Genomic DNA, 27,645 nt, shown 5'->3' with positions numbered 1-27,645 from the left:
GTTCTCTACAAAATGTAGACATTCGCACCTTCGTAAACAGGTGAATAATTCATACTTTGAATACTAGCACAGACGCTGTCTACCAGTAGAACAAACAGACCTAGGTCCTGTGATATCCTTTACACGATGCTCGTTAATCACAACTTGTAAAACAACCTCCAGGCGCGCGCACACACAAACACACTATGGCAGGATAAGTATAGCTTCCCAGAGTAGGATGGATTAGATACATATATATATATATGATCTGCAATTATATATGTGAACTGTGATTTTACAGACAGACTGGATTTTGAATTGTGAACTGTGAACTATGAACGTTGTGTGAGGCACGCGACACTGGAGTAAATTAAGTGTCTATAGCTACCACGGTCTGTTGAGATAATTGCTGTTTATTTACTTATATATGATTTATGTCTTCTTTACTTAATTACATTTTCTTTTACGTATATACTTATATATTTTCTTGATGGTGTGAATGCACGTGTGTGTTGTAACGAAGTAGTGAGTGTTGTAATTAGGTGTTGAATGCTGGTCACATTAATTATCCCTTGCGAAACAGGAGAACCCAAACCTTTACAATAGGCCACGTACACACACATATATATATACACAGACATATACAAATACTCACAGACACACTGGAACATATATCCATACAGACTTATACAGATGTACACAAACATATAATATATCATAGACGCATTCACACAAACACATACATTGTATATATGTACACATGCTCGTACGCGTAAGTATACGCACAACAATATCGAGGCTTGTGCACATACACAAAGAAAGAAACACAATCACACACACAGATGGGGCCAAAAGGTGGGGTAATGAAGATTGAAATAAGAGGAGGAAGGGAAAGAGAATGAGTGAATAAAGAATGAATAGAGAGAAGAGAGACTGGTAATGGGAAAGTACACGCTTTTGTCACAAGCAGTTGATCTCTGAGCACATCGATCGTACTCTCACATTATCTGCCGGCAAATTACCCACCCCACCCCACCTGTCCCCCACCCCACAGTAGCCACCCTGTCATACTCACCGCCCCCTTCTCATCAGATAACGCCTACGAAAATAATCGGAAGACAAAAACTCACATTTGAAAAAAAAAACTATATCTGACGCGATTTGAACATGAATATTTAAAGATGGAGACTGGTATGGCGGCACCAGCTGCCGAGCGCGCCTGCCGACAGGTTCTCGCGTCAAGTCCACCACCACCACCAGCAGCAGCACCACCAGCGACAGCAGCAGCAGCGACACGTGGACACCGCACGGCGACGCCGACACACGACTGACGGCAAATTTATGGCGCAATCGAGGGGAAAGCACTGTCAACTCCCAAACTGCTCCAAGACCATCACCAGCAAAACGATTGTATCCCTTCCTTGCTTTGTAATTGCTTACTTTCATTTCCCTCGCGGCTAGGCCAGCCGACCTTCATGTGCATTGTGGGATTTTCTTATTTTCTCGTTACTTTTTTTTGTATGGGAACTGTTTGCTAGATATTGATGTCAATTGTCTCCCACAGCAACAATATTGTACGCAATTCTCCATCCACCATCCACCCCACCTTGTAGCCACCCCCATCCTGTAGTTCAAGACTTGAATACAAAGTGTGTGTCAGTGGTTCGAAGCTCTTCCTGTCTAGTGGTATGGAAAACTCTGTTCATCAATCGACGAATAAATTATTTATAGGGAAAGGTTAAAAGGTGATCGGAGAGGGTTGCACCACGTGGTGTGTCTTATGAACGACTTACAGATATCGAGCCTTGAGAAGGAGTTGAGTAAAACAAATTCCACAATGTCGACTAGCAGACATGGCGCGCGGCACTTTGCGATCGAAGTCGTGTGATACACGATCCGTGGTGGACAAGCTATTCCACGCACGAGACGGAGATTCATAGCTCCAAGGAGACCTCTTAACTCTTTACGTTTCCATCGATTGTTTGCAGTAGAAAAAACACAAAACTTTACTCAGCGCTTGGTGAACCCCGAGCTGTAAATAGTTTATGAACAAGAAAACAATTTCTCTGTTTCACTTTTCTTTTCCCTCCATCCACACTGTGTGGGGATGGAATAGGGGAAGTGTATGTGAATAATAATTATTATTATGAGCGCTGTCTGTTACAAAATATTGTTCTCTCGCCGAAAAAAAAAAATTAAAAAAAAAAAAAATAAGATACACGTCCTCTCTTACACATAGAGATTTGCTCATTAATTCTGTCCATTTCAGTAACCTCCAAGGTGGAGTACTCTGCTCCTGGACGTCAGACAGGCATGTCCTCGTTAGTTTTTAAAAAAGTTTCAGACCGGAAGTGGCATAAAAACGGTAGGAGGAAAACGGAACAGCCGTAACGAAATCAATAGCCGCCATTCCGGTGATTAAGCTCCGGTCTGCGTCACCAGGAAATGACCGCGAACTACTTGCTCTCGATGCCCGGAGGATGGATACTTCTGGACGACTTCAGTGTTGGACGACTGCTAGGTGCTTTAAGGTTTCTATTTTTCTGTTTACATTGGCCCCCTGGTTCTTGGTTAAAAAGCTTCCAGGTTAAAACTTTCAGACGAGCTGAGGACAGACGATGCTGAGTGGTCCTGCATTCGGGCGGCCATCCACTAGAAGAGGCCGAGCACACATTTCTCTGTGTGTGTGTGTGAGTGCTTTATACATTAAGAACTGGAATTCTTAGATCAGGTATTTATTTGATACTCCGCCTAACGAATGTTACTGACAAGCTCAAGATTAAAATAATTATTCTTTATCATCTTTTAGAGAGAATAGCGCTTGACTTCTCCTCCCTCTGTAAAACACACAAACAGAAAAGTTCTGAGGTGACATGCGATTGATTTTTAATCTTCACAGGGTTGGACATTAGGCCTTATCAGTTATGTGCCTTATAATAATAATGATATGATGATGATGACGACGACGACGACAACAACAACAACAACAACAACAACAACAACAACAACAACAACAACAATAATTCTACGTCCTACTACGCCTTTAAGAAAGCCTCTAAGACCGCGACAGCAAAAGCAATTGAATGGTTCTAGAGGGTTTTAGGGCAGCGGAGCAGAAGACAACGCAGTCTCTACAAAAAATCCGTAGCATTCAATGGGAAATAAAAACATTCAGCCTAAAGATCGAGTGAGATGTAAATTGTCATCTAATGACTAGGTAAGACTCAGTGTAAGCCATTGTTTCTCCAAACCTAGAGACCTGCCCCCAAACATTAAATTACTATTTAGAGAAAAAGGTCATAATCATGACATAATAAACAGGTATACCTAATTAACATATAGCCCCAGTCTCCATTGGCTGAGACCTTATCAAAGAAAAATATATTTGTGTACAATCTGTGTTGTTGACCTCTTGGGTGTGTGGGTGCGTGCGTGTCAACAGATTTAGGGAAATTGTACCTATAGTATTAATTTAGAAAAATGCATCCCACCAGACCTTTAAATAACTTTGCAGTTAATGCAGTTGCTATCAACTCTCCTACCCACCCAAAAAAAAAAAAAATTAAAAATTAATTCGTTGAATTCAGTCCAACTGTGTCGACTGAGACAAGGAATTAAATTTCCCCTGCCTGCATTAAAACATTACCTGTAACTCGACCTTATTGCTTCATTAATTATACCGTTTTTCTGGAGCATATAGGTTTGTACATTTCTGCTTTTCTTTACACATTTAAGGTCAGAGCTGAGAGACATTACTTGGTCTGACCTGCAGTAAAATTTCAGGATGCAACAACCATCTACAATAAGCCTTTCTCACTTTGGCGCTGCTCCACGTTCCACCTCCACAAAACATAATAACCTCCCCTTTCCCATTTTAGACATAAACAGTGAACTAGTCCTCGTGAACTTTTGCCACCTAAGCATTCACAGTCCATTACTCAGCTGCAAAGAAGTTCATAACGATTACTACGGCAGAAGATGGGCGATAACTCAACAGACATTCACCGTCAGGGGCCAAGATGGTCCGTCATGGCCGACCAAAAAACAAGAAAATGGACCTGTCAGGGCCGCTAGCACTCTCACATACTATATGACTGGGGAGCTGTTAGGAATCAGACGGGAATACGCAAATGGGGGAGGTACCTCGTTGAATTTGTTCCTTAGTCTATAAATAACGGGCTGTTACTAAATTTAGCTTGGCATGGGTGAGCCTGGGCGACGCTCCAGTTTAAAATTGCTGTTCTCCATTCTGAATCACGAGCTTTCCAGTCATCTGCACTTGTCATTGACACAAATAAGTCTCTTTTTATTCCAACAGCTTCTCTATCTGTGACTATTCAAAAAAAGTGGTCTTGTAGTCAGATGCAAGTGGTTTAACGCTGATGGGGTCTGTTGCATGAAACCTCTCTAGGTGCTAGGTGCACAGCGAGCTGAGATGCTACTCAGCAGTTAAAGCTAACCTCTTGTCGTCATCCAGCGAATGTCGGAGTCGCCCATATTTTTTTTTTTTAATATTTCTAGATGTCCTTTCGCACGAAGGGATTAACTATCGCCTCCTAGCAGTTAGCTAAATACCCATGCCTCGGGGCCCAGACGTTCACCTCTATGTACGTTGACTTAATCCAGGGGTGGGGAACATTCCAGTTTTGTTTGATCCTGCCAAGGCAACCACTAGCGGAACTCGAAATGCAGTAAAAAAAAAATAAGTTTTTGTTCATAACAACATACATTTGTATGAAGTGACTCATAATAATAATAATGCGATTTTTAAGGAACACGGGACAGACTGACAGTGTTGGGATGGTCTGCGCATGTGCGTAAGGACAAAGTTCATTAGCGCTCTGCACGATAAAACAAGTTGTGGACGACAGTTTACATACAAGAGGCGATCAGGTTTCGCTGGCAGTGAAGACACTTGACAAGAACTAAATGAGCGTTGACAAGATGAGACACACGCAAGTTTACAAAGTGTATTGTCTGTACAAGATTAGACAAAACTATGGATGACAATTCACATGCAAGAGGCCATCAGGTTTTACTGACAGTGAAGATGCTGGACAAGGACCACATTAGCTTTGTCCTTTCTCTTCACTGCCAACAAAACATGATCGCCATACGCATGGAAATTGTAGTCTACAGCTTGTCTTAGTGTAGGTGATGTACAGAGCTGTGATGAAAGTTATCGTTGATGTACACTCACCTGTCTGTCAGTCCCTGTCGACGACACCCGGTGACCAGGTGAGAAAAGCGCTGAGGGCGGAGAGAGACTGTGTGGACGATCCCGGTCTGCTCCTGCTCCAGAAGGCAGGTTCGAACCTCATCCAGCGAGGCCAACCGGATCATGACACGCCGCGTCCGTCGCCTCTGCCACAGGAACCCTCCCGTCGGGGGCTCACCGGAGGGGGTGCTGGACATCGTGTCCTCCCTGGGTGGAGAGGTGGCGGGTTCAGTATCCATGCTGGCGACGGAGGAAAAACAGAGTAGAGGTAGATGCGGTTGTGGCGATGACGGTGTTGATGGTAGTAGAGGTAAGACCAGTAGATGTTAACGAATCCTCAGTCAGCTAAATATCTCCAAGCAGACAGCTCATGTAGTCTCGATGACGGAGTTATTTAACTCAATGCCTTCCTCGCTCGTTGTAACCTGGAGGTAAAGAAAAAAAAAATAAATAAAAAGAAAGACACTTGAGACAGACAACGAGGGCGGGACAAAAGCAAGAGATTACAATTATAGATTGTCAGGTGTACCCAGCGGGACATGCACCGCTTCTTACATACCTGGCATTTATTTTAATCTATCATCCTTGAAAACCGACACCTATCTCTTTCTACCTCTCCTGTTCCAAGAAAACTGTCACAGAATGTTTCTTGTCTGGTGAATCGCGACCAGAGTATGGTGAAGAGGAATTGACTGTAGCTAAATGCCACCAATGTCTGAATGATCTGTAGCTACAGAATATCAGACAGAGCCTGCGGAGGACGATAGTTTCTTTACAAAAGAAGCTTCCTCCGTAATTTGTTAATCTACAGATCGTGATGAGCTTAGCTGGAAACAAAGTAACTACTAGAATTGAAACACAAATTACAGCTAAGTTTAATAAATGTCGAAGTTGTGGTAGCTAAGACGTATAACGGAAAACACAGTTTAATTAAATGACTGTTTTTTTATTTTACAGAATAGTTTTTGTGAAATGAATGACGATTGGTGGTCTTTGTGTTTTACCCGAGTTCCACTTAACTTGAATAACCTCGGCATCAATAAAAAAAAATATATGGTGCAAACTTCAATTGTAAATTTTCCTTTATTACTGCCGGTAAGTTTTCCAACATCAAGCCTGGCATCACGGGCGATAAGAGAAGAATATCCCAGCATGCCTCAAACTTCTGTCACGCCCACGGTCGGGTCCCTTATTTTCCAATTTCATTTGAAAAGGTCAAAGATAGTTTGAAAAAAAAAATCTCTAGAAATGTAGTTTCTTTCTTTGTTTCTTCTTCTTCTTTTCGCATGGTGAGGAAAGGATGTCAGCCGCTCTCGGCGAAGACAATTTTTCTGTAAGTGTGTCAGCGCTACCTGTGGCTGCAGGACATGTTGGTTTGATAAATGCTTCAAAGCCTCGCTGGTGTCCTCTTTGTTAATGAAAAATCACAAAGTCTGCTCGGGTTTGTTCTCTTTTTTTTCCGACATGAGACCGTTCGCGGGCACTGACTTGCCCGACTTACCCCAAAAAAACACCATAAATCTTCAGCCGGACTCCATAAACATTTTCTTTTCTTCAGCAAGATCTGCAAGCTCCTTCGTTCTCCTCCTCCCCACACAGAAGCACTCCAATGAGTTTAATAGTCAACATCATTTGCCGTCTTTTTTTTTTCAAGAAGGATCAAAAGAAATCGTAAACTTACTGAGCTTAAACAATTCGCATTTTTTCTGTAGAACAGACTTACACAACCAATAAAATATTTACAGTTAACTGCTGGATCATGAGGTTTCGATCGACTAAGGACCGCGTGGTCAACAATGGTCCTGTAGGACTACAATGGAGACGAACAGTTCCTATCGTCTGATGGCCTCACATCACAACACATTACTGGTTGTTGTGATACCTACTGCAATACTAGTCATACACATGTGTTACACTACATAACTCTTCATTATAAACATTGTAATAAATTAATTCTATGATGTTTGAACACCTGCAAAATCGCCAACGACTGAATTTCTCTGACCTGTAATGATAACATCTTTACATCGTTGAGTTGCATGACTAAAAAACTAATTTCACAAAGAATGTTGTGGTGTCATTATCGATAGGCAGAGAGGAAACGAAGAGAGAGAGATATTTTTTTTTATCTCGAAAATTAATCCATAATAATGTACTGCAGAACTGATTACAAAATCCGACTGCACTAATATATTCTATGAACTTACAGTTTCTGAACTTGTGTGGCCGTGCTGGTGCAATGAGTCACTCCAGTACAATGTTTGATTAAAAAAATGTTAAATAACAAAGTGATTTTTCGTTTTTCCAAAAACATTTAAGTGCGGTGATAATGACACAGTCAATAAATTTTGTCAGCAGAACAGTTCTCCAATTTGTTTCAATAAAAAATAATCACCTAGAAACAAGCCTCTTGCATCGCCATAATATGAACAACACAGCCGTTTGTACCGAGGTGGTAATTGTTTCCCGAGAAATAAAAAAACGATACCTTGTCCAAATGGTGAAGGCCTCGTCGTCTGTAAAGCAAGCCAGGAAGGGACGTCACGTGATCAAAGTGAAAATCGATGATTGGTGAACAGACTTGACCATCACAAGGTAGGAGAGAGGTGAAGTAAGAATGTATGTGTGTGTTGAGTGACGGAGGAAGTGAGAATTGAGTAAATAAGCAAAAAACATTGACGTTTTCTTGGCTCAGATAAACAAATATCAATTACCGCAGGATAACGGAAAAACAAATTTTAGCTGAGATGGAGTAAAATGCACCGGGTGGATGAAAGCTTTTTCTCGATACATCAAATCTGCCTTTACATTTCTCTGGAATTTTCGTGCATGTGGATGTGGATGTAAATCAGTCTGGCAGGCTGGTTGTCTATTTATCTGTTTTCTGGCTGCCTATCTGGACGGATCCAACGATGCGTGCATGGATGGATGTGTTACCTGAGGGCACACTTCTCAAGTACTTGCAAGTGTTTCCCACCCACGTCGAAATACAAGACCACAGAATCCAGTCGCCCGCGGATATTTCTGTCGGCGTTTGATTCGACAAGTTTGAAACCACTTAACGTTTCAACTGCTGACGCAAACATCCGGCATCTTGTGACGCACATGGTCGATCACGTGACAGCTAGAGGTCATTTCCCCGTCCGGTCATCGAGCAGAAGACGAGTGGGAGATAGACTTCTTTTTGTTCAAGGTATGACAACAAGCAAGTGACAGGTATTTTTCGTGTGTCCTAATAAATCGACTTACAGGTGAAGCTGGGTGTAAAGTTGTCTTACGAGGTAAAGTTCAGTGCACGATAATGTTTCTCTCTCTCCTCCCTCCCGCGTTCGTTCTAGAGATACGCCTACAAATATACCCATGACTGAGGTCAAACATGAGGTCAGCTTTGTCTACAGATAAGCCTAATTAACATATGTTAATAGATTTGTGTAGTGCATTGACTTCAAAAAGCAGTTCTAGACACTGTTAAAGTGTTCGCACAATACTAAAGTCTTATAAAGAGATGCAGTTTTCTGTCTCTTGAAATCACTGAGAGAGACAGCCAGGTGTGTCTCAAGAACACGAACCAGCAAAGATGAAGTCGCCCCGGCCAGCAGTCTGGTGCGGGGGATACAATGGAGGGTATCACTATCAGATGCGGAACAAAGTGCGCAGGTCTGGACGGTAAGGCAAGAAGAAAGGTAATCAGGAACACTATGACAGAGACAAGACATTTGTAGGCTAATCCAGTTTGTAAGTAATACGGTCCGTGATAGGCAACCACTGAAGCAAACGAGGCAGGGGGGCAACATGATCTTGAGTAACAGGCGAGCGAGTGTCATTCCGAACGTGCAGAAGGTCGCGTGGTCTCGTGATCGGAGGCCATCAGAGAGGTTAAGACGTCCAGGTGAGAGAGTATGAGAGGAACGACCAGCTTGTCTCGTGTTAGGTCTTGTCAGATGGTGAAAATGATTATTAGATGTTTTGACCAAAGAGGTGATGTTGTTATACCATCCCATATTTCCCATTGGCTGCAGCCTTGACGACGGAAATGTACAATACAATCATGACGTCAGTGTTGGTGACCTCTTGTGCCTTATATTTCTAGGTCTGTTTCTCGATAACGGAAAGTGGGTATTTACCCAGATTGTGAGATTTACTCATTTATGAGAAGTTGAACAAATATAAATTTCACAATTCCCGATATTTAAGTTCAGACGCCCCGGCGGGGGGGCTGCCTGTGTGTAAGACGATGCAAGAACTCATTGGAAACTCATCACGAACCCCTCCACACGTGCGCCAGGCCTGCGACGCAGCAACGGTCTCCCCTCCCGGACCATAACTCAGCAGTCACAGTGTTCTTCGCCTTTAGGAGCTTTGAGAACATGCCTCTCAGGCCATAACAATGGGGATCAGACAAGTTAATGGGTTTTGTTGGGCTTTTTTTTTTTTACCCCAAGAATACTTCTTTTGCGAAACGTTCACATAAAATGTAATCACTTAGGAAAGTAAATGAGGCCGGGGTAGAATGGGGTGGTGTTGTGTGCTGGCTGACATGCAGCTGACCTACAGTCAGAACAAACGGTTTCTGAGGGCTCTTGCTCAACTGCCTCCGTGCACTCACGTGGTGTGCATGATCGGAGCAAGAGGCGATAATGCAACATGAATGCTTTCATTGTTAAAGTTTATTGTAGGACTCCTTACATCGCGCATTGTATGCGTTCTACCTTATGGGTAGATATCACTTCACGAGTTACACCTCGTGACTCATTGCATCTCTCAACTTATACCTCATGAATTGTCACAGCTCAACTTATAACCTAGATTCTTTGTAAATCATTTGTAAGTGCTCATAACCTCTACCTTGTGGCGCCGTATAACTCAGAATTTATCAATCTTTTAAACTTATACCCGACGACTGCTAGTAACCCACTTTGTAAATCCTTACTTATTAAATTCTACCTTATGACCCTTTATAAGGCCTTCTTACACTTCACAACTCCTTATCGCAGATCTTACAAGTCCTTACAACATATCTCACAACCATTCATAAATGATGTTTACACAGCTAGCTGAAGAGGTGGTGGATAGCTGGAAATGTGGGTATTCCCTTAGATAGCAGGATAGAGAGAAGGGAGCGAGGGTAGGTAAAGAAGGCAAATGTTCTGACGGGGGGTCGGTATGTAGGTCTCTAAAGATCTGACAACCGAAAAATACGAGAACAAAAAGTTGACTTGAAGTATTACACAGTTGAATCCATCACGGAATGTAGGTCTGTTTGTCTACTTGCTGTCCCATTCTGTCTCTGTCCCGTTCTTTCTGTTTAACTACCTACCTGTCTTTTTCTCGCCCCGCTCTTAGTTTGTTTATTTGTGGTATGTCTACAACTGTTTGTAATGTTCAAATACCTGTCGACTCGCGCTTCACACAACTGTCGTAACTCTCAGGCTGCTACGGCAAACTTACCTCCAGGTCAAAGTTCCGGTCTCACACCCAATGACTTCTCGTCCGAGCAGAATCCGACAGTCGACACGTGGACGATGCCAGACGAAAATTAGTCCTGTCACTGCAATAAAGTCATCACATCGACCGACGAGGCGAACGACAAGTGCATTAGTATCAACACAGACAGAAGCTGTCAGTATTAACAAACGAAGATCCGTTCTGGTCTGCTGGCGTTAACCCCTCCTGGCGATGAATCCCCCCTCGTGTACCTGTTGGTGTGACGTGCGTGGCTGGAGGTAAACACGACCGACTAAACGAGTTGTAGCGAAGATACACTTGAGCGCCCAGAAGCAAAACACCCTCGTCGGCCTCGCAAGCACCCGCAGCAGAATAATTACGTCACGTGACGTGAAGGAAGGAGCGCACCTCTTAGCACAGCAGTTGACCCGCCCCCCGGGAGGTTGCACTGCACACGGCGACGCGCGCGACAGTCTTCTTGCCGGAGTTGGTCGCCGGCAGGTGAGCTTGCATTCCTCCTTCACAGATTGTATCTCAAGGCGTAGCTGTGGTAGAAGGTATACACATACAGTTTTCTGGGTATCTCCACCCGTGACTTGTCATGCGATCAGGTTCTGCACAATGAAAAGTTTGTGACGCGTGGTTGCATTTTGCTGCTTTAAGAAGTCGCAGGAAGGAGGAGGTGGAGGAGGAAGAGGAGGGGAATATATTTGCGAACACGCCAAAAAAAGAAAGAAGCAGTTTCTGATCAGCTCGGTCTGAAGCTTCCTCTGTTCTCGCGGCGTCTTTCAAGGTAATTACCTGCCCAGTCGGATCTGCCTATCATGATTTGCCTCCACACCTTGCTTCACGGGACGAGAATGAATAAAGAAAGAGCGAGAAGACAGAATGAACTACGGTCGAAGCTTTTCTAGCTTCCAGGCAGATGCAAGAGAATGTGTGCTATTAATAGGTCGCAAGAGTGAACATGAACAGTCGTGAGAAAGGCAGTTGTGTGAACATGGTTGGACACATGTGTACAATCAATTTCATTTATTTATGTTGATTGTGGTGCAATCATAAGAAGAACGCAGGCAGTTATCTGAACATAGTTTGACATAGGTATACAGTTATTAGTAATCAAGACCCTGGGATTATCTAAGTATAATTTGAAGGCAAATGACTTACAATGACCACTGCTTCATTCAAAACTATTCATGTGTAACGGTTCTTCGGTTACCTCCCCTAACCTTCATCTACCCCCACCCCACCAACCTTTCATCCTCCGACACTCAGACACGCGTTCTTTCTCTCTCTCGCATACACTTCCTGCTATTTTCTCAAATATCCACCGAACAAAAAGCAATTCAATGAGATCAACGCTGACCTCATGAACCTCATCAAAAACCAATTAAACGCCCGGATGTAAAAACCTGCATGGAGAAACACAATGCCCGGCATGACACGTGACTTGGAATACATCTCTGTAATGCCTTGGGAGAGGGACACAGTCCTGGTTCTGAACGAGGGAGCCAAGTTTATGTTTCTTCTGTCACTGGTTGTGTTTGCCCTCCGCCAGAGGGCAGCACGATACGCTGGAACTGTGCCAGCACATCATGGCAAGTAAGAAAAGTGGGAAAAAGAGAGGAGGGAACTCTCTGGAGCCCGATTGAAGCGGGGGGCTTTTAATGGTGGAATCTTTTCTCCCGCCAGACCAGATCGAGTTATGATCAGCCTTTAGGTTTGTGCAAGGCAGCGTGGAGGCTGGTAGTTGATGGGTGGAGTGGTGAAGGGATAAACGGCGGAATACATGTCCAAACCGCTTTTTAGTCGTCAACTCGCTTCTCGGTAAGTCTCAATGCAATCGTTATTTTGTTTGTCTGTTTGTTTGTTTGTTTTTAAGCGCATGCTGACAAATGTTGCATGCCATAAGAGAGATTTACATCCTTTCTCTCGACATGAGAATTTCGCCGAGGAGGTGATGAACGATGTCAGCGGCTAGCCGCCCTTTGCAGGACCAGCTGCTGCCGACAGAGGGCGCATCACGGCAACTGAGGGGAGAGATAGCGGAACAAGTAAACATGCGCGCGTCGATGTAAATTGCCATTATCGTCACTCTCTTCATCGATGTAAACTTTCGTTCTTTAGCTGGTTGATGACAGAAAAGAGAAGCGTGGGGCGAGATAACAGGTAGCCGGAGATAAGGAAAGAAAGATGAACTGAGGTACACAGGTGAGATTGGACCTTGATGTTTGACAGGTTCTCTGGCTTTCACCGAGCGGAGTCACCACACCTGTAAATTACAAAATGTCTTCATCTCACGCATCGCACATATCTACTTATATCTCCTCCCACGTTCGAAAAGATCAGTTCAACTATTTACAAGTAAAACAGTAAACAACATCAGGACAGCAATCTAGACCTCTTATGTTAGTCGGTCTTTATCTCTCTACAGCCCTTTAATCAAAGTTATCTCACAGTTCCTGTCATTGTCAATGTCAGTGACAATGCCATTGTCATTGTCAGTCATTCTGTCACCCGGCCAGCCTCAAGTCAGTTTGTGTCAATGCCAGTGTTATGCAGGTAAGAGATTAAGCAATAAACTATTTGTTTAGGGAGAATAATTAGGGGCCAAGCAAACAGTCTCTTCAAAGAAGCAGAAAGATCGTTTGGCTGACATTATCTACCACACAATGCCAGATTCAGAACATCTCAGAACTTCAGGAAATGGCATGTTTGTAGGCCGCCTATCTCATTTCCTTCCTGGTCAAGGAGCATGTGACTAATTAGCTGAAGAGTTTGTTTTTCGCGAGCATCGATAGCGCGCCCTGTGGTGTCGCCGACTTCTATGCCGCGTGAAAATGAGGCTGTCTTCAGGGTAGGCCGATACCCGAATGTAGAAAACACACACCCCCTTAGTCCCTTATCTACATCAAAAGACAGAAAAGGTACAGACGAATCGTTACAGAAGAAGAATTACAACTCCAGATGACAGAAATGACAAAGATCATCGCAAAGAAGGTAAACACGTGACAGACATGCGATGGATTGATGATCGTGCTTGTTGTGATCATGATAACCGTCACTTGACCAGACCGTTAGACAAATGATGAAAACACCATACAACGCATGAAGTATCTGATATATATCACTCTATCGGTATACCTTGTATACCATCTGCACACTAGAAATATAATTGTATCTCCTGGCTTCACGACAACAGAAAGCTCAAGGGAATGCTATGCAAGTAGGTTGTGCTCTGATTACAAAATTTATTTTCTCGTCAAAGAATAATTAAAAATATGTCAAAGCCGGTTACAACAAGACGCGGACCTGTGGTAGGTAAAAACTGTTTTAAGTCTAAGCCAACAATTAAAACTTTATTACAGCAAAGCAGCCAGTCCTGTGGAGAAACAGCCCATGATGAATCTGAAAAACATTTTGTTGTTGCAGAACCAGAATAAATGGAAGATAAATGACTGAAATTCAGGTTCTGTGGTTTATCGCCGACAGCCAACACAATGACTGTTCATGTCTCATAAAGTGTGTTGTCGTTCAACTCTCTGATTCCTTACCTTTATATTCAGGAAAGATTATTAAATTTATAAAGGATTAAAAAGCTACAATGTGAAACAAATGATAACTGCTGATGGTGTCGTTTGTTTGCTAGGAGCCTTGTCTTGAATTTGTAAATAGGAAACGTTCTAACCAGTACGAATTTTCTCGAGATAACTACCAGTTCAAAGAAATAAATAAAGAGAGAAAGAAAAGCAGAATACATTGAAAATTTTGTCCTTCCTATGCCACTGTTTGTTAGGGGCAGAAAATGGACCTTGAAATCAACTTTATGTTACTCTTGGCAAAAAGTCAACAATAATAAGACTCCATAAGAAGACCCTTAACCAGCAATGTCAGCAGCAATAAAATGTCGTAAGAAAAGTGTAAACCCAGTGCTGTCAACGATAATCTAACTTCACGAGGGGCCTCAAGACACTCAAGACTTGCACTCACGTTTACGTGGCACTCGGCGAAGTCAGCGAAGAACAAGATAAGGTAACCTGCGCTCGCCATGAGCATCCATCCTGGCGTGGAGTTATCCCCTCACGTACCCAAGACTCGAGAGAGCGACGAAAAGGGGGATAATTTAAGATGTCTGGACGAACTGAAAGGAGCGATGTGAGAGTGCATATCACGCCTTCACCTCCGAGTTTCATCTTCCTTCTAGAATTGGAGCTAGCCTTGTATGCAGCCAGATGCATGTTCGGACTGGTCCTTGCAACGGCATTTTCTTCTCCTTCATCGGTTTCATCACTTTACATCGCTTTCTAGTCACTGAGGGGCCACGACATCATCGTATGGCTAAGGTATTAGCCTCCTTTCTCTCATCATCATCACCAACCAGCCACCAGCTGTAAGAATGTGGAAGAATCAGTAAGACAAACAGCTACTATGAGGTGGGCCTTAAAAAGGGGGCAATAGATGGCGCGGGGACGAGGTCCTAATACCGTAATTTCAAGGAAATCTCGCGCTTGTGAGATTACGCGAGAGGGCAATTTCCTGTCCAGTAGATTAAACGTCAATTTTCGTGATGAAAGAAGGTGCCCTCCAGGATCTGTCATACATGCGACGATTTCATCTTCTTGTGTACACGCACCCTACTTCTCTTCTTGTTGATGGTAGTGATTTACCAACAAATCAGCTTTGGGTGATGATTTATTTTAGCTTTAACATGCGAATGCAAATACAAATCTCAGACACTCTTCGCTTTAAAAATGAATAAAATGACTAGAAAACATTTGATTTCCGCAGACCTCTGTCATTATAATGTCGTAGAAAGGGAACTAGGTCTGTATTTCAGCTCCCTTCCGTTCTCACCATTTTTTTTTCTAATGGCTGAGTAAAGGTCAGTGTGAAATACTTTTTTTTCCTCAAATCTGCCTGCAAAAATGCACAGATATCAGTCAACCCTGATGTCAAGATTGTATACGGGTATATTTACATTGTCAAAGCCTCAGCCAATGGGAGAACTGGGATCAAACGTGAATTAGGCCTAACGGTTTATTTTATTTCTGCACATGATGATCTTTGTAGGGGTGTAACATGAGAACGGAGATAAGGATTGAGTGGGAAAGAATATCTTGCACTGAACTTTATCTAGTCACCATTGGACGACCTCTAGACCTTAAAGATCCGATAACAATGCATCGTTACAATGGCATCTAATCCACGGTTGTCACATAATGTACAAAGGTAAAGCTCAACCCATGTCCTTTTCAGGTCGTTAGGGAGAAAGACCTCACTTGTCTGGGTTCGATTTACTTCTCTCCCTCTGACCCAAACTTGTCTGGAGTCAGGTATACACGGGTATCGAACCAGTGTGTCTCTCAATTTGGACGCCAGCGCTCTAACCACTCAACTATCCGCTTATAATGTACGTTCATACAAAAGGCTGGGTGAGGGTACTTCTTCTTTGCTATGCTATCTCTCTCTACTTCTCTCACACACTACTCTCTCACACATAATATACACGCCTACAAGCCTTGTAGACACGTACATCGCTATGGGCAGGAGTCAACAGCAGAAGGAGGATGGAACTAAACTGGAGGATGGGCGATCACAGAGTGCAGAATAGCATGTAACCGGGATCTTCCGATCCTTATCACTGCCAGAAGACCTCTTCAGTGTCCGCCCCTGCCGAGCCAGACTAGCTGACACTGAAAGCACCAGTCCGCACACTCATGTCAAAGCTTCAACTCTCGCGTATCCCAGGCATGGACGTGATAGATTGTGGTTTTTTGTTAATAATATTAAGTAGTAAAACACTTGTGTGTTTACAGGCTCGACAAGAATCCCAGCTTTGATTGGTCAAGTCGCTCAAAGCTGGCAGGTGATTAGTCCATTCGCCCGGAGTCGCTAGCTGATTGGCCATCTTCAAAACCTCAACGATAACTTCGTGAACTCTGCAATCACCGCCTCGTGCCCTCGCGCTGCAGACAGGAAGTCAGGGTTCTGCTCATTACATTTCCCACACTTCCTGTTCCGCTGACAGCAGCCTCAAGCCATGCCGGTGTTATTAGAGATCGAGAACATCATTTCTGCTTTAGCTATCGTTTCCCACAAAATATTATAATCACATATTTTGACAGTTAAGTTCATGGCGCAATAGTGGTTCCCAGCACCAAAAATTATACATTTCCTTTCTTAAGGAATTACAAGTCTCATAATTATCAGAATCTCTCAGCTCATTATAAACTGTAACCACGACGACACTTAACAACTGAAGTCCTAGTATCGGCTTGGCTTTGAATTGTCAAACTCTTTCATTTTTATGACGAATTATACAAAACAACAGTTTCACCATGATATAATTAAAATAATAAAAACAAAAACCCTTTCCCCCCAAAGGAAAAGACGAGTCTGGCAAAACGAACTTGTAATCGCAGGGGAGAGAACCTGCAGACCAATGGAGCGATACTCCGCTTAGACTTTGAATGATCACCTGCAATTTTAAAAGCTCCTACGAAGTACGCAGACGGAAGAGTCGGGGGCTTGAGGGAAGCTGGGAAAGTGAAAACATGGACCTGTGAAGAGCTGAGGAAGAAAGCAGCTAACAGGAGCGTTAATCTGGATCCATCCCGCAGGCCGAGTTGTCTTCGCCTTGGGCGGCTTTAGGAGGCTGGACGAGGTTCTACGTGGAGTATTCGAAACAGACTACCATCGTGTCAAAAAAGCAGTCAATCAGACGGCAAATGGAATTTGGCGGTAGTGCCAGACGTGTCTCTCTGGCTCCAAGGAGGTCTCGTAACGAGGCATTGGATGTCTAGAAATTGGCTAGTGGGCCACATAGTCAAGTCCGTAGAGACATAAAGGACGGAGATGACAGGAGGGTGCGGTGTGTCTATGGTGGGGCGGAGGATACAAGGAGGGAGGAATGACTGGACTTGTACACCCAGACAGTGACGGACGTTTCGCGATTGTCAACTCCCCAGAGCAGTAGTAAACGACTTCCCCCTCAACATTGTTCTTTTTTAACGGTAACAGGATGGTCTTTGTGCGGTAAAATTGTGGGCGTGTTGCCGGGAAAGGGGTAGGGGTAGGGTTGAGTGAGAAAGTCGCATTAAAACTACAAACCTTTCCGCAAGATAAACACAAATGTGCTACTTACTTGTATATGATCCAGCTGCGTTTAATTAGGAAATTAATGAATACTGCTTTTGTGGATAATTCATCACAGAAACACTCCGAAATGACAAATTACTGGTTGCATAGCAGAGAAATGCCAGATTAGAGAGGGGGGAAAATCCTGGCTGAAGTAGAAAAGCTCAGATACAACGATAAACTCCTAACCTGTCATCTGCAGGCGGCACACACTTCGTGTGCCTCAAACGGCAGAGTAAAAGCTGGCTGAAATATTTTCTATGAAACACATTACACGGCATATTAAAAATAACAAAGTAGTTTTATTAAGAGAAGGTTGCACAAAATCTGAAGATTATTTGTGTCGATAAAAGAACGAAAAACAACAGTCAGTTCTTAATTTAGCCGCAAAAGATTTTGGTTCTAGCTAAATGTTACTGATAATTTTATCTGACCGAAATTTATAAACATGAGGCTGAAAATTTCCCACTAGCTAAAAATTCTGAAGCTTGACAGCTGCACTATCTATCCATCAACACTAAAAGTTTTCAATGCTTTTCCCCTCTCCCATCCTTCCAAGCCACATGATTTCTGCTCAGCATAAAGAACCGCCAGCGAAATCTGTCGACGCATCAATCTCGCTCTGCTGGACGCTGGTGTGTCTCCTGGTCTCCCCCATTGATTGTGTGAAAGACTTTGACATGTCTAGTCGCGGGCCTGCACTTAGCTTTAGTTCCGCACAGATAGTGACGAGAGCTGCCTGCATTGATTTACCTCCCACTGCTGATGCCAGGCAGCAGACAACAGCAAGACGTGATAAAAAGTTCACTGAAAAAAATACACCAATGATACATTACAGGAATAAAATCCCTATGATAGAAACAAAACTTTTAGATTGTTTGTACAGTAAATTATGCGGAAAAAAAAAGAGTGCTGAAAACTGATCCTTTCGTTTAGTTTTAGCATCACTGGCTTCATGATGGTTTTGTTTAAAAGTTGTGTGACGCTGTCATTCAACAATTGCAATCTATCCACTTTCCACGTGTATTGCCTTATAATCATGTGATATATCACTATTTAATAAACCACAGCTTAATTCTAAGAAAGGAATGTGAAGACTGGGGCTTAGGTTGTACTCTCACCTCCAATCTCAGAAGTATGTTGCCAACTATGAGCTACATAACCCATATAGCTTGATATGGTGAAAAATGAAAATAACTTAAGAATGCCAAGAGGGAACATATGTAGTGCAGATGTCAAGAATAAAATCACACCTCTCACAGCGAAACACACTTAAGCTGATGTTTTATGGAAATATTTCAAAACATGACTCAATTCTCATGTCACATCCTGCTTTTTAATATGGACTCAAAAACAAGAAAAACTATGTACAAAAGTAATCTTTTTTTTCTTTATTAAAAAAAACCTCTCTTGAACTTGTAACTATTTACATTTAAAGAAAGAGTCGATTGATCTTTGCTTTGCATCACTTTGACCAGTTTCATTTCTCTTCCGCTTCTTTCCCTGAAAACAGTTAAAATATTTGAAGATTTGAAATTAGAGCTGTAACTAAATGATTACTTTTGATTCTATTAATGTCTTTTACTCTTACTCAATATAGTGAGATTTGTTTATTTAGTACAGAGAAACCGACTAAATATTCACTGTAAAAGAATGGCAACAAAAATTTATTAATGTTCTTGTTGGAAGTCGGATTAGTGTTTTACCTGAACATCATTTCTTCCTTCCAGCACTTTCATACATGCACTGAACACCTGAAAAAGAATAAACCACCAAGTCAACAAAACACTTAATAATTCTTACAAAATCTTAAGATTAGTAAAACTCCTCTAAAGACAGACTGAAATTTTCTTGAATGATGAAAAAATATTCCAAGAAGCAAAACCCCTATCTGTTTATGGATCATGAGCTATTTTTAACTGGCGTGATACATTGATGTGCTTACATGATAAAATGTACAATGCATTACATTTCCTTACCTACTTGACAGATCATCCACCATTGCAGGTGGCCCCTTTCACACTCTTTCAAGTCAACAAGGAGTTCTTGTATTTACTTTAGAAAAAAATTGTTAGAACACAAAGAGTGGGTGAATGCACGAAAATTTCTACCTTCTTCATTGCTGTTGGAATGGCAGCTTCATTAACTTCTGCATTTGTGAGCCACTGCCAAGGTCGCTGAGAGGTCACCTTAATATTCTGTTCTGTTACACTCACCAGTGTGACACAGTATGTTTGGTGTATATGGGAGAATAAGTGCAAGACCTGATGAAAATAACGTCAACATCTGGTTATGTATGTTAGTAATAGTGCAAAATCTTCTGGCTGGACTATTTTATACCCTTTAGTTTTCAAATATGTACCTATCATGAACTGCGTAATTAACATAACTGCATTATTTGGCAACAAGAACAAAAGTCAATTGTCCCCAATAATGCTCAGCATGAAGTCATTGCACTGAGGCTGTTTCTATGGTTGGGGTAAGGGCATACAAAGAAAATTGTTTACTGGTTAGCTTTTTTGGCATAGGTACTGAACTATTCCTGGGGAAAGCCTGAGATAAGTGGTGTCTCAAATTGAAAATCAGCATCCTCCTTCATTCAACTTTTAAAACTGCACCTTCCTACCCCAGAATAAAAACAGGCTAAGGAAAATCGTTTAATATTTGTACTATTTATATATGTGCCGGGAATATGAAAAGTAGCTTTTCTTGCATACCCATTTTTGATAAATTCACCAGCTCTTCCCCTAAAATCCCTAACAAGGAATGACAACAAACTTCAGTAGGTATAACATACATCTCCTACAGTTTTCACATTTTCTGCACTTGCAACCTCCACAGAATGGTTATTTTTTAGTCTCTGCAGAATGTCTTCAGAGTTAGTGCTGATTTCTGCCTCTCCCTTGACATCAAAGTTTGGAAATTCCCAGAGACCAGCCAGTAATCCTGTTTTGTGACAAGTAACATAAGGTTCTAAGAGTAAAAAATATATGTATTGTGCACAGTTTTTAAGTAAATCAGCTTGCCACACATCATTTATTCTCTGACTGTGCTAGGTGTGAATTGTATAGATTAAATAACAATTGTTTAAAATTAAGACTGATTTCCTTAACTCTTTGAGTCCCGACTGACCTTTGACTTTGATACCCAGATTCTCAAGTTCAAGAATTTAAAAAATAATCATTTCAAAAATGAAAAGAGCAGAAAGATAGATCACAATTAAAAATAAAGTTCACTGCAACTGCTCAAGAAAAAAAGTCATATATGGAAACAATTTTAATCTTCAGATTATTAACATGTTCAAATTCCCACATTAAAGGATTACTCTATTAAAATGTGATTTGCCAAGTTAAATGATTGGATTTTCTCCATTTTTGTTTAAATATTTTTGAAGAAAAAGTTTTTATATGACTAACATTGGCAGACTTAATCACAATTGCTGAAGGTGCTAGGCATGTTAACCCTAACCTTCTTGAACTTCAAGAGCAAAGAACATGAAAAATCTAACTTGAAAAAGGTGGCTGAGAAACTAAAACTGTGTTCGTAACACTAACTATAAATGTCATTTATTTCTTGGAACTATAGTGCGTAATATAGAAACAAGATCAAAACCAAAAGAAAAAAAGATGCTGATTACAAACATGTGACAAGAAAGAAATAAATTGATGTAAGACTAGAAGACTATATATTACAGGACATAAAGACTATATGACAAGATACGAAGACAATATGCAAAAAGAAAAAAAGAACATGAAGCAATCTGAAAGCATGCAGCTTACCTTTCTCTGGACGCTTCATCAACAGGAATTGTTGCTGGCTGTCTTTGCCTAGCTTGCACACAACAGTCACAGCAGCCATCTGCTCACGCGGTGCCTTTTTCTTTGCTTTCCGTGGAAGGTTCTGTACTCCTAAGCTTCAAAAGTAAAAAGCAAGTCAACATCACAATACTGACCCTTTAATTTTTTCAAAAGTTATGCCTTTTGTAAATGCTGGCAACTCTCTCTCTTGCACACACACACCAAGCAGCAAAGGACATGAATATCCACATGAGTTATTTACTTAGATATGTCTACAAACCTGCATTATAAATGAGGATATGGGTAAATCCTAATTTTAAGACTTGCCTTTTGTCCCATGGCTCATCAGAAGGAAGACACCACTGACATGCATCAGCCACTGATATGAGAAATGTATATGAAACAGAAATCAGTATGAGAAAAGAGCTAGTAAACGCCAAAAACATCTGAAACTTGCTTCAAAATACAAAATTTTACCGTTCTTCAAACAACTATTTCATGATTTACCCCAGCTGCTTCTATTATTCTCAATGACAACTAAATGTATAGAACACTTCAATTTTTCTGGTAAAATATTGCTAAATTTATGTTGTATTTTTCGACGTTGATAATACAAGTCTCTTTGAATGGATCACCAATGAGCTATCTCCAAAATGGCACCCAACCGCCACAGCTTTCGTACAGAAAAAGCAGAAGGCTGAAAGGCAAAAGGTGAAAGAGAGGAAATAATAAAGCAAAGAGATGCGCCTAAATATATTTAGTTTCATCCTTTTCTTTGTCAACGTTCTCAAAGTGACATCAAGTTTGTGGTAAGTTAACCTACTTGGTTAAGTTAAAGGTCTCATGAGGACGCAAAATCAGAATGTAAAACATATTAAATTTTTAGAAGTAGTTTCCAACACAAAACTTCTGCACATGGTTAAGCACTAATTCATTTACCAAATGCTAATAAAAGGACCACAGAAATATAAAAGCACTCACAACATTCTATGTCCAGAAGGCCACATTGGTCAGATTCTCTAGATATCAGCCGTCCTGCTGCCTGCTTTTTTTCCAAATTTACCTAATAACCATAAAAATTATCTCTACAGTTTTCGCATTTTCTGCACTTGCAACCTCCACAGAATGGTTATTTTTTCTCTGAACTTTAGGAACTTTCCCATTTTTTTTTTTTTGTTAAAGTGGTTACAGTTAAACCGAGTACTGCAAAGACAGGAAACAGCATACTACAGTTATCTTGTCAAAATAAATGAATGAAAAAGGGATTTCTACCCACCGATATATATTACAGAACTCACAGATGCATTATGGTCTCTCCCATTGATACACCATTGTCTTAATTCCTGCCCACTGATGGTGCTCACCTTTGCAAACGCTCTGCATGTTTCCTGAAGGGGACACAAAGAACACTTTGGTGATTTAGGTGTGCACACCATGGCCCCTAGCTCCATAAGTCCCTGGTTTAAATCTCCTGTTCTCTCACAGTCTGCAAGTTCATTTGCTAGCTCCCTGTGCAGGACATTTTAGACACAAAATTATGATAACTAATATAATACGGCAAACTTTTTTTAATCATGCAGGAATATTCACACACTAAAGTGACTGTTGTATTTGTATTGCATAAACTCTTAAATTTTATCAAGCCACCTCAGCAACAGAACACCTGCATAAAAATCCTAAATACAATTGATGGAAATAACTGAAAGACAAAATTAAATGATGCTATATTAAATGGCAATAAAAAACACAAAGACTAAATACAGTGATACCTCGGTTCTCGAACATAATTCGTTCCGGGAGGACGGTCGAGAACCAAATTGTTCGAGAACCGAAGCAATGAAACCCAAAGGAAATAATGGAAACTGGATTAATTCGTTCCAAACCCCAGAAAATGCCTATTTACTGGCCTAATTTGTATATAATATGTAGAAAAACATGAGTCTCAGCAAGAAATAAGAAATAAAAGTGTATTTATTAAACAAAAACAAAAAACAAAAGTGTACTGTACAGTACAGTAAATTGTGTTTCATTTACTGTACCTGTACAAACTTTATGCAGGAGGGAATGAATGTGGAGGGAGAGAGGAAGGGGGATGGTTATTGTCACTGATGACGCAAGCAAGGCGCGCTGGGCCGAACGAACGCCATTCGGCTCAACTCGGCTCATCTCGGACGTTCGGATTTTCGAGTTCCAAATATCTGTTCGAATTCCAAGACAAAATTTTCTCGAATTTCCTGGTCGAATACCGATTTGGTCGAAAGTCAAGGCGTTCGAGAACCGAGGTATCACTGTATTCTGAATTATCTTCAATGTTTGTTAACAATTCTATATGCTTTATGCTTTTTAATTTATTCCAATTATTCTCTTTTAGATAAGTAACTTACAAAAATTTATTTTTAAGTACCAAAATTTATCCATAGTTGCCGGACTTGAGACATCTGCCCCAATCATTCTCAGTCGAGAAAAAACTCTGATGACATTTCCATCAACAACCCCTGTTTTCTGCAAAATAGGTTGGGTTTTTTTTATAATAAAAGTTAAAATAATGCACTTATCATTTAAGGACACACTTGTGCCTAAAAATAAATGCTTTCAAACATGTGTAGTCATTTCAGAGCAATGATTTATAGCATTCAAAATAAACCAAAATTCAAGAAGACCAAACTAAAAATAACAGATTGCTGCAATAGATTTCTATCTGTAGATTTCATGTAACTGCTATTTGCCTGCAAATAAATAACTCACTTCTCCTAAAGCAATGGAAGCAATAGCACCTGCTGTGTATCTCCCAACACCTGGAAGCTTTTTCTCTAAGTCTGCTGCTGATTTTGGCACTTGCCCTTCCAGTTCATTCACAACCTGATTTTGAAGCCAAAGTGACATGTAGTGACATGTAGTGACCATAAAGATATGATGCTGAACAGATATCATTACTAATAAATTACTATCATGATAAAAAAAAAAAAAATCATGAATAAATCACACATGTATAAACATCTAAAGGAACTCTTCGCAAAAATCAAATAAGGCTTCCTAACACGGAATGTCATAACTAGTTACCTTCTTTGCTCCCTCATGCAGACGCTTCCCTCTGGAATAATATCCAAGACCAGACCACATCTCATTAACTTCCTGCAAACACACACACACAAAATGCAAAAACAACTTAAACCTCACAAGTATCTTTGTAACTTGCAAATAAGACTGTAAAGTTTGGAAGCAAAATGAAAAATGAAGAGAAAGACTGAAGAAATGGGAAAATAAAACAAAACAAAGACCAAATAAAGTCTCTGACATTAATTGTCAACTTACTTCAAGCTTAGCTTTGGCAAGTTCTTGCAATGTTGGCCATTTCTGGGAAAAAAAAGTATGACAATCATTCAGAAGCACATGCTCACCTTACTCATAGAGGCAGTGTTTTAGCTTACCTATATTTGAACTAGCCCCTGAAATTTTGAAGGATGCATTATAGTAGTGTTTCTATCATTAGACTTGAAAACTGCTCTTACTGGTAACTTTTTTTCTGTGGGATACATAGAGTACCATTCATGATACTTTATTAGCTCAATCTAGAAATATGAAAATGTGCTTAGTTCCCATAAGATTACAATGAACCCAGAAGAATCAAACAACGCAAAAATGAAAATTAAAAGTGAGTCATACCGTCATCCATCTGTTGTAATAATCAATAACTGTGGCAACCTGAGTTTGCTGAAGCATGATCTCTGACACCCACACTGTCAACATGTGATTGCATTTGCAATATAAGCAGCATTATCAGATGCAGGATTCCTATACCTTTCAAGATTAATTAATGAACCCATCACTCAGCTTCATTGCTTTTATCTCCCTCAACCTCTATATTAAAAAAAGTTTTGTATTGGTAACAAACACCTTAAGAATAATCCTTCAAGTGCCCCTAATTATTGAAAGTGGACAGACAAACACTGATTGCCTTCTATGTTCTGCCATTTGGACACAAGTCGTTCAATAAAATTCCAACTGCTATTAAAACCACATATTAGGAACATTAAAACTCAATTTAAAAGAATGAATACAATCCCAATGAAATCCCCAGCAACCTTTCTTGAGTGTGTGCGTGTGTGAGCGAGCGAGAGGCAGTGCATATGTACATGCGAGCTGGTGCACGCAGACACGTGCGTGTGTACATTTCAATATGTACATAATGGATATTTTAGGCTTTTTTGCCAACACACAACATAGCACAACACCACAAAACAGTATTCATAATATAATAAAATCATTTGGCAAGTTTGTTTTTTGAAAGATATTGTTACCTGCATAAGCCTTCTGGTTCACATCCTCTGTGCTGATCTAATCAGACAGACACAAACAAAACATTATTACCATATATGACTACAACTAGTGAATAATTAAAAGACAGAAAATATAAATGTAAAAAATGTGATAACAAGGAAAAAAAGAGGACTGTGGTTTCACTGTCCTCATACCTCAAACTCATTAATGTCTTTCAACTTACTATGCTGGAAACCTTGTTCTTAGGTTATTAGTTTTAAACAAGTCAGACTAAACAGATGCATGCTGTTCAAACAAATTAATGTATTATCACTCATAATAAAGTGGAGGTTTTACTCATGTACTAAACAAAATTTTAATATTTTTTATAAAGGAGCAAACAGGAAAAAAACTGTGAATAAACACTATTAATGACAAAAAATCTCATTAGACACAACATAAACAAATAATTATTTAATTACATGTTTATCATGGACATTAGATGTTCTCTTGGGATACTGGTTTGCTTGTTTCTCTTTTCTTTCATCACACCATCTCCACCCATCTTTTTTATAGAGCAAAATTGCAAGTGAGTGAAATGATGACAAGTCAAAATAACATCCTCTTCTGGACTTTCACTTCCCCATAATAGTAAAAGTTGTCCCCTGATCTTTTTTAAGGTTGTTATGGAGTAAAATGTTAGAAATCTTACTTTTCTCATGGTCAGTCTTTTTTTGAAATAGTGTCCCTCTCCTTCCTTCACTGCCTACCTTCACCAACTCTCTATGGAGTCAGGTACCCATTTTTCATTCCCAACAGTTGGTCAGCTGGGTGTTCAAGCCATTTGTTTATTTGTCTAGCACACAACTTTTAACAGTCAGATTATAAAATGACAATTACCTGATTTCGCCAGGGAAGACTTCGTTTATTTTCATCATACCACTTTAATAAATTTGTTCTGATCAGTGTCTTTGCTGCATCTGAGAATTCATGAAACCCACCAAATTTTTAAGTTTTCATTTCTGTTCACTGCATTCTTTGCCTTCGGAAAACCATCTGAAATATAAACATGAATAATAAAGTATGAATTGTTTTATGTATTATAGTATAGTACGCCTACTACACAACATTAATCCTTTAACGAGCACCATCATACTTTCTGACAATTTTTTTTTAATCAACATTTATAAAAGCATTCCTTCAGCAACAGGTATGGATAAAGGATTTCAATTAATTTGTTTTATTAGTTCTAATGCAAATTCGTATATTCAAGTGTCGGGGTTCTTCTTACTTGGTTCGCAGATCGTATGGCAATATCCGTATGCTACACTTCTGTATTACAAAGTTCGGCAACTTAAACTTAATCTAAGATAAAGGGGATAACCAAATGTGCGGATCAAACGTAAATACAGATCAATTATGAAATTGTCTGTCATGCAGTCTTACTCGTTTTTGTTCTATGTGATTCTCCGTTGGGACGTGCGATATAGCGACTTAAAAAGTTGACGAAACTGGATTTTATTACCTTCTGGTTGTGATCGCTTGCCGTATCTTCTGACCATTTTCATGAAGAAATAATGAGTAAAGATGCGTTCGTAAAATAAATGACAACACTGATAAAACAGTTCGTGCTAACTGCTATTCCATGGTTCCCGCCATTCCAAACCCCTCTCCAGCCTCCCACTCATTCGCTCGGCATTGCAATAAAATGAGAATTTGTTTACATGTCGAAGAGAATCGGTCATTAAATAACAGATAGTCTGATATGGAAGATTTATAACTAACTGGAAGTAATTTTAGCTTCACAGATAA

At 40.5% G+C, this 27,645-nt stretch overlaps 2 protein-coding genes across 2 annotated transcripts in view; both read right to left on the bottom strand.

Annotated features, from left to right (window-relative positions):
* LOC112573681 (cAMP-specific 3',5'-cyclic phosphodiesterase 4C-like) overlaps positions 1-10,952 on the bottom strand; it is a 308,076-nt gene extending 297,124 nt beyond the window's left edge. The window contains exons 1-2 of the mRNA XM_025254256.1: positions 10,646-10,952; positions 5,180-5,622 (exon numbers count right to left, since the gene is read on the bottom strand). The gene's annotated coding sequence lies outside the window, so the exon portion shown is untranslated. The remainder of the gene's footprint in view (positions 1-5,179; positions 5,623-10,645) is intronic.
* An 8,130-nt stretch (positions 10,953-19,082) lies between these two features.
* LOC112573708 (adenine DNA glycosylase-like) lies at positions 19,083-27,489 on the bottom strand. Its single transcript, XM_025254289.1, has 16 exons — positions 27,359-27,489; positions 26,734-26,889; positions 25,875-25,911; positions 25,240-25,313; positions 24,889-24,930; positions 24,637-24,708; positions 24,322-24,435; positions 23,981-24,078; positions 22,941-23,085; positions 22,558-22,639; positions 21,904-21,955; positions 21,559-21,692; positions 20,577-20,725; positions 19,891-20,043; positions 19,486-19,533; positions 19,083-19,282 (listed from the first exon to the last, which is right to left on the bottom strand). The coding sequence occupies exons 4-16, from the start codon at positions 25,294-25,296 to the stop codon at positions 19,202-19,204; spliced, it is 1,227 nt and encodes a 408-aa protein (XP_025110074.1). The 5' UTR covers positions 25,297-25,313; positions 25,875-25,911; positions 26,734-26,889; positions 27,359-27,489; the 3' UTR covers positions 19,083-19,201.
* Between the last annotated feature and the right edge of the window lie 156 nt (positions 27,490-27,645).

The sequence above is a fragment of the Pomacea canaliculata genome, linkage group LG10 (genome assembly GCF_003073045.1).
Source record: "Pomacea canaliculata isolate SZHN2017 linkage group LG10, ASM307304v1, whole genome shotgun sequence".
Lineage (NCBI taxonomy): Eukaryota > Metazoa > Mollusca > Gastropoda > Architaenioglossa > Ampullariidae > Pomacea > Pomacea canaliculata.
This window is presented reverse-complemented; position numbering and strand designations above follow the sequence as displayed.